Below are 14,858 nucleotides of genomic sequence, written 5' to 3'. Positions count from 1 at the left end.
TTTCAACTTTTCATTTCAACTTCCTTAGTTGCCAAATGTAAGGGAAATAGACGCTTCTCCGGACCAAACCTAACCCCTTCGCGCGGTATAATTTCGCTTCAAATTTCAAACCTGGATGGGGATTAAAACCACCTAAGATTTCCAGGGACTGATCCTGGGACCGGTGCTGGTGCTGCTGGATAAAGGATGGCCGTGCCAAACAGTTGCAAATTATGATCGCCACAATCAGACGATCGCGGTAAATAAAACCGCCGTGATGGATCGTCTATGACGTGTAATATGATGTGTATTGACTGATGGCTACTACAGGCAGAATTTATACTGGCGATAATTAATACTAGGCCACATTAAAGAAGCGTACGATTTAAACCGTTTAATAGTACGACACTCTGCTGTGTGCCAACAACCAGTCATTGATCGCGCTAATACTACAGGTCTTCTGACGTCACAGCGCAATGTCTATTGACAAGTGACTAACTTCAATATTTGATGATTAAGAATTCCATCCAATACGTCTTATAGGTCTTTATAAAAATGTTTTCAGAAATCATTACCTGCCGATTTACAAAGGAGTTTATTCAGATCTTTTTTGTCTTACTCTGAAATTAGTAATTGAACAATTTTCTCTCACCTTAAACGCAAGTGGTGATTGCATGAAACACAATTATTGTTTTTATGTTTTCCAGCAAATCCAGTGAGTTACCTTCTGTGATTTGCAATTGTTGCCATGATGTCAATGCATTGTGGACGCGACGTCATACATTTGTTATAACTGGAAAATTCTCTTGTCTTTACCTATAGTAGGTTGATACTGAACATTCTTTTCTTGACAGCAGGTGTGGCTATCTCTTCTCCTTCTTTCTCCGAAGTTTCTCCCATTTTATCATGTGGGAGATTTGTTTCTCCAACAACCACTTTATATTTTCTCACTCACGACTCATTGGATAAACCTATTATGAGTTGGTAAACATTGTTGGTTACCCACTAGTGGTTAACACAGTGGACGTGATTTCATCGGTCATTTTTTTTACTTATGACGTCACGTAACAATGCTTTGCGACGTCATCTTCTATTTTGACGTCGTGATTCACGGCCATTGTTTCCCCCCATCGGAGGCCGACATTGTGTATTTTCAAGGGAAACATATGGCTTTCCAGATGTGAGTATGAACGTTATGGGAGAAAAAGGACCCCAAACTCGTGATGGTAGGTTATCATGTTTATCTAACTCTCGTTACTTAATTTTCAAATCGTAAAAGACACTCGATAAACCTCGTGTCTTTATATAATTTGAAAATTAACAATAGATAAACATGATAACCCACCATCACTCGTTTGGGAACCTCTATCTGTCACCCATAGGGTATGACAGATGAAACGCGGATTGACACAATACAATGACGTCATGGGAATAAAAAGTTATGACGTCACAATCAGCCTTTGACAGGAGAGGTCAACTGCATATCAAATATGCCAGATTACTGTCGCTGAGCTGTATCAAACCGACAGAGAACTATCTTACCCTCGAGAAGTATCTTACCATAGGGTAATTATTTTATTGTCGAACCAAAGGCTCTTAAACCGAAGTTTGGAGATTTCTCTGGCACCCCTCAAATGAGGGGGAATCAACAGTCATATCCCTCGTTAGTCCGAACACATAAATACAAAAACATCGTTAGACAGATCAATAAAGACTTGTAAGTGTGAAAATACAAGTTATTACAAATAAACTACCATAATAAGGAATCAATAAAGAAACCTAGATAGTCTGTACATTTGGCATCGGCTAGGTTTCGTCTTTAGTTGAGATATGACAGCCATATAGAAACATCAGAAAATCCGGACATATGACACCAATAAGATTTATTTTTTTCAATCTGAACATATAGCATCTTTAAGAAACTGTGTTTGTCCAGACATATAACAACGGTAAGGAATCTTAGTCAAGTTGCTCCAGACGAGTGCCTTTAATACAGCTGTATGATCCGGATAATGGCATAATATATCGGTATGGACCGTGTTACAGCTGTGTGACTCTGTAATCCGGACACACACATTATATCAGTATGGGCCGTGTTACAGTTGTGTGACTCTGTAATCCGGACACACACATTATATCAGTATAGACCGGTGTTACAGCTGTTTGTGACTCTGTAATCCGGACACACACATTATATCAGTATGGACCGTTATACAGCTGTGTGACTCTATAATCCGGACACATACATTATATCAGTATGGACCGTTATACAGCCGTGTGACTCTGTAATCCGGACACATACATTATATTAGTATGGACTGTTATACAGCTCTGTGTGACTCTGTAATCAAGGGAAACACATTATATCAGTATAGACCGGTGTTACAGCTGTTTGACTCTATAGTCCGGACATATACATTATATCAGTATGGACAGTTATACAGCTGTGTGACTCTGTAATCCGGACACACACATTGTATCAGTATAGACCGTTATACAGCTGTTTGTGACTCTGTAATCAGGACACACACATTATATCAGTATTGATATGGGCCATGTTAATGATAAATGAATTATTTATTCAATCTGGCATTCATGACGTTTTAATCAGAAACTTATTAAATATAAATTGATTATTCCGGTTATAGTAAGAAAGCTTATTGTTCGGAGTAGCGAGCATCCGAAGCATTGTAATACATAAAGCTAACCAGGAGCCGGGCAATGGGAAAACCTAGAGCGAACTAACGCGGTGTCATCACTTCGTCTCTGTCGGTAAACGTACATTGTGTGTACCAACTGTCATCCATATACCGGCTCAATGATAAAACATCAACACCACACCATTGAAGCTGTTACCGTTTCTACATTCTAATTTTCTAAATATTACACATTACACAAGCTCTCTTGTACGACAACACGGTGAGGAATCTATCGATACCATCAGCAGACTTCCATGGAAACACCAGTTGCCATGGCGCGTATGACGTCAGATGGGGAGTCCGTGTCAGACTCCGCGTTGGATTTGATAAGGATACTGGGGTGAGTGGAGAGAAGGCGTACTAACCCGCCGGATCGATTCTTTGCGTGGGGCCACTTTAGTGTTATTTCTACCTTGAAATCTATCGTTAATTATACTTGGGACTTATTTATTCTACATGCGTACAGTATAAAGACATAAACACGTATTATATAACAGCTACCGACGAGTACATCTCCCTTAGATTGTAAGCCATGGTACATCAACAGATCAATGTAGGTTTGATATCTGAACGTTGGATTACCTAGGTTACTTGATTACATGCTTCTGACCTGTAATTGGTTAACCAACCCAAATAAGACCGTGATCTTGCGAGAACATTTATTAAAAAGTGACCGTGACCTTGAGAGGTAACTTTATCCAAATATGTGCGTGATCTTGTGAGATCAGTAATTTAAGAGTGACCGTGACCTTGTGAGACCATTAAACCAAATGTGACCTTGACCTTGTTAGGTTATTAACCTTAAAGTGACCGTGACCTTGTAAGGTTATTAACCTTAAAGTGACCGTGACCTTGTTAGGTTATTAACCTTAAAGTGACCGTAACCTTGTTAGGTTATTAACCTTAAAGTGACCTTGACCGTGTTAGGTTATTAACTTTACAGTGACCGTGACCTTGTTAGGTTATTAACCTTAAAGTGACCGTGACCTTGTTAGATTATTAACCTTAAAGTGACCGTGTCCTTGTTAGGTTATTAACCTTAAAGTGACCGTGACCTTGTTAGGTTATTTACCTTACAGTGACCGTGACCTTGTTAGGTTATTAACCTTAAAGTGACCGTGACCGTGTTAGGTTATTAACCTTAAAGTGACCGTGACCTTGTGAGATCATCTATCTAAAAGTGACCTCGACCTTATTCATCTTAATGTGACCGTGGCCTTGTTAGGTTTTCAACCTTAAAGTGACCGTGACCTTATTCACCTTAAAGTGACCGTGATCTTGTTAGGTAATTAACCTTAAAGCGATAGTGACCTTGTGAGATCATCTATCTAAAAGTGACCGTGATCTTGTTAGGTTATTTACCTTAAAGTGATAGTGACCTTGTGAGATCATCTATCTAAAAGTGACCGTGACCGTGTTAGGTTATTCACCTCAAAGTGACCGTGATCTTGTTAAGTTATTAACCTTAAAGTGATACTGACCTTGTGATATCATCTATCTAAAAGTGACCGTGACCTTGAGAGATCATCTATCTAAAAGTGACTGTGACCTTGAGAGAACATTCAAGTTTTTTGTGACAGTGACCTTGTGAGATCATTAATCTAAAAGTGGCATTGCTTTTGTAAAATTATAATGACGCTCGCCTTGTTAGTTCGTTATCATTAGGTGCAGTCATGGTGCCAAACGTGACCTTGACATTGAGGGATCATTGACCTACATGTGACTTGACCTTATGGGTTTATGATACTGATATGTATACCGCATCTATGTAACAGCGTGTATGATTAGGTTATATTAGTCATCTAGAAAGACAATAAACACGGGGACGGCCTCACACGCTCGAACTTCCACGGTCATATTTCCCTTATTCTGAGCCTCTCTACAAATTGGACAAGAGCCATCCCAACAGAGTTCCGCGTGACTGAAGCAGATAACATCGACACATTTATTTGATCATTGTGTAATTGTTTTATTTTCGCACAATAAAATATTATTGCCCTTGTAGTAGGAAAACACGATCCGTTGTTTCTCCTAGATTAACCATGTTTCACTCGGGCTTCTCCCCCATGAAACCTGATTTACCTTTGGGACATAGATGAAGGAACGATCTTGTTCAAACGTCTAGGATATTTCATAGAAAAGATCCCGTGAAAACTGATTGCTGGATAGCACACTTAAGAAAATTAAATCAATATATTTTCATTTTGTAAACACAGTGATTCTATACATTTTCGTCGAGTCGCAAAATTCTTATACAGAAACGTATATCTGGGTATTGACTTTTGGTTACCTTATGATGTATCAGATATAAACCATTTCAGTCGGAGTTTACTGTTAGGCTCTAAAGGTATAGGGTAACAGTCAATAGGTTTCGGAACACCAGTAAAGGTTCGATGAACGTATTCCAATGTATATGGTCGTATGACGCATTACACGTGTCTCTCCTCCAAATGACAAACTCGCTTACTTCCTGGACTTGAAAGAAATGTTAACATATGGGGGAACGTTTGCATAACACACACAAAAGGAAAGGGCGGGAAAATGTTGGATTTACAGGAACAGTGACACTTTGTTTCAGATATTACGAACACCGAGTTTATTTCTGAAATTGCCTTTGAATCTGCTTTAGCCCCCCCCCCCCCCCCCTAATTGTTTTATATTACGAAAATACATTGTTTTATACATCATGATGGAATATATTGACAAAATAAAGTCCACACTGCCTGTATCACTCACCTGTTACACTGATTTCCAGTCTTCAAGGAAGAAATATGTTCATATGTGTATATGGTTTAGGGCGGGGTTGGATCTCAACCTTTTTTGCAAGCTATGATTCAAGGACTAAATCGCCAGGGACCGGCAAGACCCGTGATCCATCATGATAGCATGGGTGTATTGGTATTTCCATATTCAGCAGTTCTTATTAATAGTTTTTGGGTCGGAATTTCCGCCGTTTCCATGTGATTGTCTAGGAGCCTTGGGACAAAAGCCCTAGGCCAAATCTCCTGAATAATAGGATATCATAGTTTCGCTCATCTCTATGCGCTCGTATCTATGCGCAGCAATTCAATATTTAGTTGTAGGGTATTCATCTCGATCGTTTCCATGTTTCCATGTATGACATAATAACTTAGTTCCCTGGGCCAGATTCGGACCCACAAGTAAGTATGTTTTAAACTTATTTAACGTTTGTGACCTTGAAAGTTAGTCAATGTCATTTATAGGAGGAAACTTCATAGTTCTTCATCCTTAGTAACTACTGACAACATATCATTAACCTAAGTTCTTCAGTTAGTGAATTGAAAAAAGGTAAAAAAAAAAAGGACCAAACCATACGCTCACTCGCACTTCTTGCTAGGTAAGCTAAAATCCGTCAGCAAACGCAATTTCATGTACCTTTACTGTCAGGAAAACGGAACTTAGTTTGATAATATCGCGGAACATTGTGTCAATATCTACCAGGATTACGTACAATAGTACAGACAATTGCAATTGGTTAACTGATATCGGGAGAAACACGTTTCAGACCGAGATACACTAAGAAATTGCTCGACTTAGGCTGTCAGCTCACAAATTAAACATTGAATCTGGACGTTATGTTGGCACTGTTAGAACTAATAGATTATGTACAAAGTATAATCTTAATGACATAGAAGACGAGTTTCATTTTGTTTTAGTTTGCACAAGATATACAGATTTAAGACAGAAGTATTTTAAAATGTTACTATAGAAATAACCCAAGTGTATATAAACTTGTTCAATTACTTAATACGCAGAATATTAAAGAATTATGTAATCTTGGAAAGTATCTGATAGCGGCAAATAAGCGCCGATCAGATAAATGACAGTTTGTATGTGGGTTGTTCATTCTCCTGTGACCAATGAGAGTTTTTGTATATATGTAAATATCCTGTTTATTATATGTTTACACTGATAAGCCGCAAGACTTAAAGTTAATAATGAACTTGAACTTGAACTTAATACCGTTTGATCTCAAAAGAAGCCGGCAAATTAATAGCTAAAAAAAGATGACAAATCTACGTTCTTGATCACAGGTCCTGCAATAAGGAAGTTAGGACCCCAGTAAGATATATAGTCGACGCTGTCTTTGTACTCCTACTAGCTCACAAGGAGATGATGGCGAGCCACAGCAATATGTGACAGAGGCGACTGTTCTATATATAAGAGGGTTTTACTTATTCACTTCTGGCAACTATAACTCATTTTGATAATGTTCTGACAAAGTGAAGTACCTGGGTTCCTATCGTTCTATTATATCAGTCACAACAATAGCACCGATGGTCTTGCATGTTTATTTTGCCGTTGACCACTCCCGTCGAAGCTGATGGTGACGTCATAACTTATTGCCCCCTGACGTCATCGCAATGTTTCTTTCCGCGTCATATATCATACCCTTAGGTTAAACAGAGAAGTCATACCCTAGAGGGTGGCAGAGAAATCTTGATCGTGAGAGAATTCAGTGAAAAGTGGGAAAATGTTAGACTCTTTCATACCCACAGGGACCAAATATAGCTGTAAAAAATATCAGCTTCCTGTGTTAAAGTGTGTAGGGTAAGGAATTTCACTCAAGAGTTTTCAAATTTGGTAAAACCCGAGGCTCTGTCGAATTCGTTTAAGGCCAAGGCTCTGCCGAGGGTTTTGCACCAATTTGAAAATCCAGAGGTAGTAATTTCCTTATCCTACACCCCTGAGTCTGGGCCTTATCCTTCACCCCTGAGCCTGAGCCTTAGCCTACACCCCTAAGCCTGGGCCTTATCCTACATCCCTAAGCCTGGGCCTTATCCTACATCCCTAAGCCTGGGCCTTATCCTACACCCCTGCGCCTTATCATACACCTCCTGGGCCTTATGCTACACCCCCCGAGCCTGGGCCTTATGCTAAACACGTGAGTCAGGGCCTTATCATATACCCCTGGGCCTTATAATGCACCCCTGGGCCTTATCCTACACCCCTGGGCCCTATCCTACACCCCTGAGCATGATGAAAGAGTGTTTAGCTCAGATCACTCCCATCACAAAGCGTCACAATTTCCGATTTCGTGACGTCACGTCATTGTTGTCCCATTTTGAAGTCACGCACGTGAAATGGAGTGTAAGATAGAAATTCCTACCCTAAACAGTTCTGTCATATACTCAAAGGAATCTAACTGAGTTCTATGTATGAGTGTATACGGTTTTCGGGAGGGGTCTCCATCACTACCATGTAATGACAAGCAACTAAGTCCTTAGGGACTTGGCCAGATCTGGAACTTCTGGACAAGTCATAACAAAGTAGCATCGCTCCAGGTTCACTAAATTTGAAACACCAATAGGGAAATTGCAGGAGTCTGGGTCTTTCATTTTTTTAATAAGTTTATAGAAAGATAAAAAGTCTGGTAGTGTACAACAGATGCTGTAAGAAACCGCGAGCTCACACTCCGTACAAGGTGAGGTATCTTGAAAAGTAAAACATCAACCGTACGAGACTTACAGCCTTAGTACTAACAACGCCGTAAGGGGAGACATCACCTCTTTTTAGATAATGCCAGTCAACAATACCGGTAAACCGTCACGTAGGGGAGATAACTCCTCTTACTGGGTAATGCCAGCCAGCAACACAGTTCTGATGCGAGGTAGGGGAGATAACACCTCTAGTTAGATAATGAAAACCTGCTGCAGAGATGACACCTTGTAAGGTAATGCCAGCCAACTACACCATTTAGGATTTTTTTTTTTTTTTTTTTTTTTTTACCAAATATTCACTTTTAATGATCTCAGAGGGGTTCGTGATTATTATTCAAACATTCTCGGTGTTGCTTCTGTAACTTACAAATCTTGCTAGAACCATAGAATTTATAATCATTTTTCGTTGACAACCAGCTGATAAACAAGACCCAGGGGTAGTGTTTCTCCTGATCTTAAATAGAACCACTTTTTAAAACTGTAGATACCAATACTAGTGCACACTGAAATGGTAACGGACAATAGAACCCGCCAGATTATTACTATAATTCTCTGCAGACAAGCATAAACATCATCACTCTGTGATTAATGGATGTTAAACAAATTTGAAAGTGATCCAAGGTCATTTATATGAACAAACATGACTCACATCTCAGTAACAACCCTTTTTCTCCAGAGGGAAAACTAGGTCGCTATAGTAGTGTACTAATCTATGGATCATGCTACTATTACCCAGGAAGATTCGTTGACGTACCTTACGATCAGTATGGTGTAAGTGACCTCGAAAATATAAAATTAAACAAAGCATTTTATGGACAATTAGAATGTTTTCAGGCTTTATCTGCTCGGTAAAACATGCTTACTATATATAACAGGCTGTGATCCCAGTGTTCATAACGTGGACAATTAGGTCCTATGGGGGTCTAGTACATGTTTTATTATACTTCCTTTGATGTGGTAGAAAATTAATCAAATAACAACACATGAGTTATGATTTCTTTTATTATAAAAATTTCTACCATAAATTCATCATGAATCATTTGACCTTCTTTATATTAAAATTAAGCACATAAATTTCAGTCCATGTAAACACCAGGTAAGCAATACCACAAGTTTTATGTAGGAGTTATTGTACAATTGAACACGCCTCCTTGTGTACAAACAAATACTTACAGATCAACAGGTATGGCATTAATAAAATTAAATACAGGTGTCAACTTTGTCAAATTTAAATTTACCATTTACTGAAAAAAAAATCAAATAACAACTTGTTCAAAAACTTTTCAAATGAACAACTGGGAATTGTTAAATTTACAAAATTATTCAAATAGATTTCCTAATTATTCTCTTGAATAAAATTGCTCCCCTCCTCCAAAAAACCCAACAAAAACCCTCCAAAAACCAAAACACTTCTGGAACCATGCCATGTTACTACAGCATACTCAATATATGTACTGTAAAACTAGACCTGTAGTTTCCTTTGAGAATTCTTTGAAAGGGTGGTCTAATTGATGTATATCATCTAATTGATGTATATCACTGTGACTAAGAGCTCTGATTGTAATAACTGTAATGTGATACCATTTCTTCTTTATAAAGGAATAAGATCAAATAGATTCCTTCCCTGTATCTGTATTAGCTGAGACCTACACAAACAACACATCTTGTATAACATATCTATTATCCACAGCTGCCCTTTATACACAGGTATTTGTGAAGTGTATACACTGTATACAGGGAAATGTTCACTGAACTTTTCCCCTTTTAAGCCCTCCATTTTTATGGGTGATTTTTTTTTGACAGCAAATTTTAATACACAGTGTACTTGCATAGTCGTCGCATGTGTAGAGACAAATTAACACGGGGTGAATATGAACAGCTTAAGTAAGAGAGGGTGAAAGTATCCCAGTATTAAAATGTTTTAAAGATGTCACTCGTGATTACCCAAGATCAATGATAATTTGCTTCAGAGAAACTCAAACTAAACAACAATGGACAAAACGACGCTGAGGATGGAATAATGACACCACTTTGTCAAAGAATAAAATGGCAACAAAAATCTTGTGAGCCACTGTCACCTTGGTACAAAAATGATATAAGGAACAAACTGAGGGCAAAACACCTACTACACTAACTAGTCAACCAACAAATAACCAGCATTCTTCAGTATGAAGAACAAAACATAAATTTGAACACATGGGGCCCAGCCTCGACTTTGTCAAGGGTAAAAAGTGGAACACATTATCACTAAATATATAAAAGTCAAATGTAAATGCTAAGTACAAAATTCAACAACAGTCAGTAACAAATAGGTCGACTCTGAACACAAATGGAACGGTACATCTTATTTCCTTTATATAATATATTTCTAACTATTTGAATATATATTTTGAGTAAATTTTTTCTGTTTGTCATTGTTTCTATAATGAAAATCGTTTACTTTTTAATATAGAGAACCTTTTTTTAAATTTGATCTTCTCATAAAAAGTGAACTATTAACAAAAAGCAACAGGCAATTTACATTAGTCAGTTTGTGATACTTGATAGCAAAGCAACATGATACGTAAGTTTACATATGTAATATAATGTATCCACACAAACCTGTGGTTAGCTGGTTTGATTGGATGAGTTGAAAGTATATCGTTGTGGTTTCACTGACCACCAAAAATACCATGAAGGTAAATAAACAAGAGAGGTTTCATGTGATACATATTGGTACTCAGAGACCAAGATCTGAACCTTATTATTATTTTCATGCTTGTTTTTAACTCATTCACCCCTGAAGACAAATTTGAACTCTTCCAGTTCAAAGGTTGGAATAGTTCATTATGAAATTTCAGGGTTGAAGGGGTTAAAATGATGTATCTGAAGTCAGACAAAGTACACCAGCAGCTATATTCCATGTTCATTTGTGACCAAATGAAGTCTTTCTTTGTCAATTGATATGAAAAAAATATAAGTGACTTACATTGTGATTTTATTGTTGACAAAAAGGAAGATTTACGTTAAAGTCACGACAACAGTGATACAAATGAAATTTATAAGATGGAGCATCACGAATAGATTTCGTGTTTTATTTACGACTTACTTGTTTCGATGATTTGGTTCTGTAAACCGTAAATACAACACGGAGTCTAGATGTTGATGCTCCATCTTATATGTATTTTGTGTTTACCTACCGTGATGGAACTTGACTGAAGATGACGGTAGGTATCTATCTCGGATTCCTATTACCACCAACTTTCAACCATCAGTGGCATCAACAACCAGGGCGTTGGTTCTCCTCCACTCCGACAGGAGAATCAACAACCAGGACGTTGGTTCTCCTCCACTCCTACAGGAGAATCAACAACCAGGACGTTGGTTCTCCTCAACTCCGACCGGAGAATCAACAACCAGGACATTGGTTCTCCTCCACTCCGACAGGAGAATCAACAACCAGGACGCTTGCTTTCCTCCACTCTGACAGGAGAATCAACAACCAGGACGTTGGTTCTCCTCCTCTCCGACAGGAGAATCAACACCCAGGACATTGGTTCTCCTCAACTCCGACAGGAGGATCAACAACCAGGACGTTGGCTTTCCTCCCCTCCGACAGGAGAATCAACAACCAGGACGTTGGCTTTCCTCCAGTCCGACAGGAGAATCAACAACCAGGACGTTGGTTCTCCTCCACTCTGACAGGAGATTCAACAACCAGGACGTTGGTTCTCCTCCACTCCTACAGGAGAATCAACAACCAGGACGTTGGTTCTCCTCCTCTCCGACAGGAGAATCAACAACCAGGACGTTGGCTCTCCTCCTCTCCGACAGGAGAATCAACAACCAGGGCGTTGGTTCTCCTCCACTCCGACAGGAGGATCAACAACGAGGACGGTGGTTCTCCTCCACTCCGACAGGAGAATCAACAACCAGGACGCTTGCTTTCCTCCACTCTGACAGGAGAATCAACAACCAGGACGTTGGTTCTCCTCCACTCTGACAGGAGATTCAACAACCAGGACGTTGGTTCTCCTCCACCCCGACAGGAGAATCAACAACCAGGACGTTGGTTCTCCTCCACTCTGACAGGAGATTCAACAACCAGGACGTTGGTTCTCCTCCACTCCTACAGGAGAATCAACAACCAGGACGTTGGTTCTCCTCAACTCCGACCGGAGAATCAACAACCAGGACATTGGTTCTCCTCCTCTCCGACAGGAGAATCAACAACCAGGACATTGGCTTTACTCCACTCCGACAGGAGAATCAACAACCAGGACGTTTGTTCTCCTCCACTCTGACAGGAGAATCAACAACCAGGACGTTGGTTCTCCTCCACTCCTACAGGAGAATCAACAACCAGGACGTTGGTTCTCCTCCACTCTGACAGGAGATTCAACAACCAGGACGTTGGTTCTCCTCCACTCCTACAGGAGAATCAACAACCAGGACGTTGGTTCTCCTCCACTCTGACAGGAGATTCAACAACCAGGACGTTGGTTCTCCTCCACTCCGACAGGATAATCAACAACCAGGACATTGGTTCTCCTCCTCTCCGACAGGAGAATCAACAACCAGGACATTGGTTCTCCTCAACTCCGACAGGAGGATCAACAACCAGGACGTTGGCTTTCCTCCACTCCGACAGGAGAATCAACAACCAGGGCATTGGTTCTCCTCCACTCCGACAGGAGTCCTAGGTTTAATGACACAAACAGTTAAGGTCCTGGAAACGACCACACAAATACAAAAATAACTTCTCTACGTAATATTTCTGTTATATAGATTTCTTTCTATTAAAGGAACTTTAAAGCCAATATATCTATTAATTGAAATAATACTTGATATTTACATGACAATTAAATTGGTCCTGTTTATAATATATAATCTATGATAGATAAAATGTATCTATTTACACATGATATAAATATATCTGAATAACAATATCAGCACAGTCATACATAATCACGTGATCATCATTCAAACACAGACAATCTGATTGGACAGCTTCAATCCTCTTAATTAATCAACCAAAGAAAAATAAAATTTGGCTTTCAAAGCAGCATATAAAGTAATGTTCATATAATGATTATAATCTATATCTTTCTCCATTTCTTTTATGTGAATATATACATCATATTTTAATAATTTTCATTTGATATGAGATTGATTCAACTTGTAAATCTGATTCCTTTTTAGCTCAACAGACTCTTATTTCGCTAAAATGCCAACTAATTTCATAAATATAATACAAAATGGAAATTGATTTAAGATCCTATGTATATAAATCCTATCCAACATAAGACTGCCAAACTAACACCTTCTCATCAAACAATCTGTATCCAGACCTGTTTTTCACACCAGTGATATTTAATTCTAAAGTCAGAATTAACAACTACAGGCCTAACAATGACGAGGCAGCAAATTCAGCATATTACACTTTCCTTATAAACTAAGATAATTATGTGTGAAAGCGAAAGCTCTTATAAATATAAAAACATTTGTCAGAAAAAAGGCAAAAATAATAAGCAAAAGCGTGTGAAATTTAAATTCTCACTCCGAAACTATATATATAAAGAAAAAAACCCACCATTATCCTTATAATAAAACTCAAAATTTAGACCATAAACATAATTGCCTCCATAGTTTCTTTACCACCAGGTTGTGACAATTCAACATAGGTGTAGAAATAAAGCGAAACTGCAAGCATTCATTTACAGAGCAATTAAATTCTGTATGGTTACAGCTCCAAAACACAGGAAAGTTCAATATATAGAGCATTATCACAACTTATTTCATTAGGATTTCTCTTTCATCTTTTGATCTGTAGAGAAGTTATCAATGATGCTAAATGGTCCTACTAGAACCACGTTTCTGATACTGAAACAATAACAGATTCAAATGCTCCAGGTTTTTGACAAATGGGACTATACTTTAAAATCATTAAGATAAAATAATATTTTAAAACATTTTACTCTCAAACTTATGATCAAATTTCAAACTGATTGGAAGAACATTTCTGTGATTTCTTGATCATGGGTCAAAGGTCACACTGATCCGATCCCAGGAAAGAAGAAGAGGTGTGGTTTCCGCAGGGAACTTTTATATTCGGACATCTGTGACATTTGATCCATTTCGATTTGAGGACAGCGTGAAATCTTTCTGGAAACCAATTGATTGACCTACAAAACAGAAAATTTCATATTTTAAACACAACAAACCAAGAAGACACAGTCATCATTATCCGCTGCTAGAAGACTAGACAGGGAGAGAAGTGAGGACTGAACTAGAAATATATCTACACGTATACATACTTAATCATGATAACAATTGTACAGAAAACATGGAAATGTCACATGTTTGCAAGAGGAACAACTTAAGCTGTATCATTGATGCTGAACAAACCACGCAGCACTTTTGTTTATCCTGATACGTCTTGCATAAGATTCATCAGTTTGGAAATATGTAACACATCAAAGTTTTACTTGATACACAAACAATGTATGTAATGAATGTGTTGCAATGTTTCAAGACAAACTGGTCCCTCTGTCAAGCTATGACTGAATGAGCGATTTGTGTTTACCTGTACAGGATTTTCACAAAAATGTAAAATTACATGGTCATAAACAGATATGGTTTTAACAATTATCCCTACACCAAAGATTGTAAGTCTTAAATCACAGTTTTAAGTTCCAGCGCATGTACTACCCTACTACCCCCCCCCCCTCCCCCCTTA

General features: G+C 38.5%; 1 protein-coding gene across 7 annotated transcripts in view; it reads right to left on the bottom strand.

Moving 5' to 3' along the window:
* Positions 1-13,352: 13,352 nt before the first annotated feature.
* Positions 13,353-14,858, bottom strand: part of LOC110461055 — a 14,046-nt gene continuing 12,540 nt past the window's right edge. For all 7 annotated transcript variants that reach the window (XM_021514349.1, XM_021514335.1, XM_021514379.1 and 4 more), the window contains one exon: positions 13,353-14,304. In XM_021514349.1, coding sequence (XP_021370024.1) covers positions 14,170-14,304 — 135 coding nt within the window. In that variant the 3' untranslated portion in view covers positions 13,353-14,169. The remainder of the gene's footprint in view (positions 14,305-14,858) is intronic.

This window comes from Mizuhopecten yessoensis, unplaced genomic scaffold (assembly GCF_002113885.1).
Source record: "Mizuhopecten yessoensis strain PY_sf001 unplaced genomic scaffold, ASM211388v2 scaffold1379, whole genome shotgun sequence".
Lineage (NCBI taxonomy): Eukaryota > Metazoa > Mollusca > Bivalvia > Pectinida > Pectinidae > Mizuhopecten > Mizuhopecten yessoensis.
This window is presented reverse-complemented; position numbering and strand designations above follow the sequence as displayed.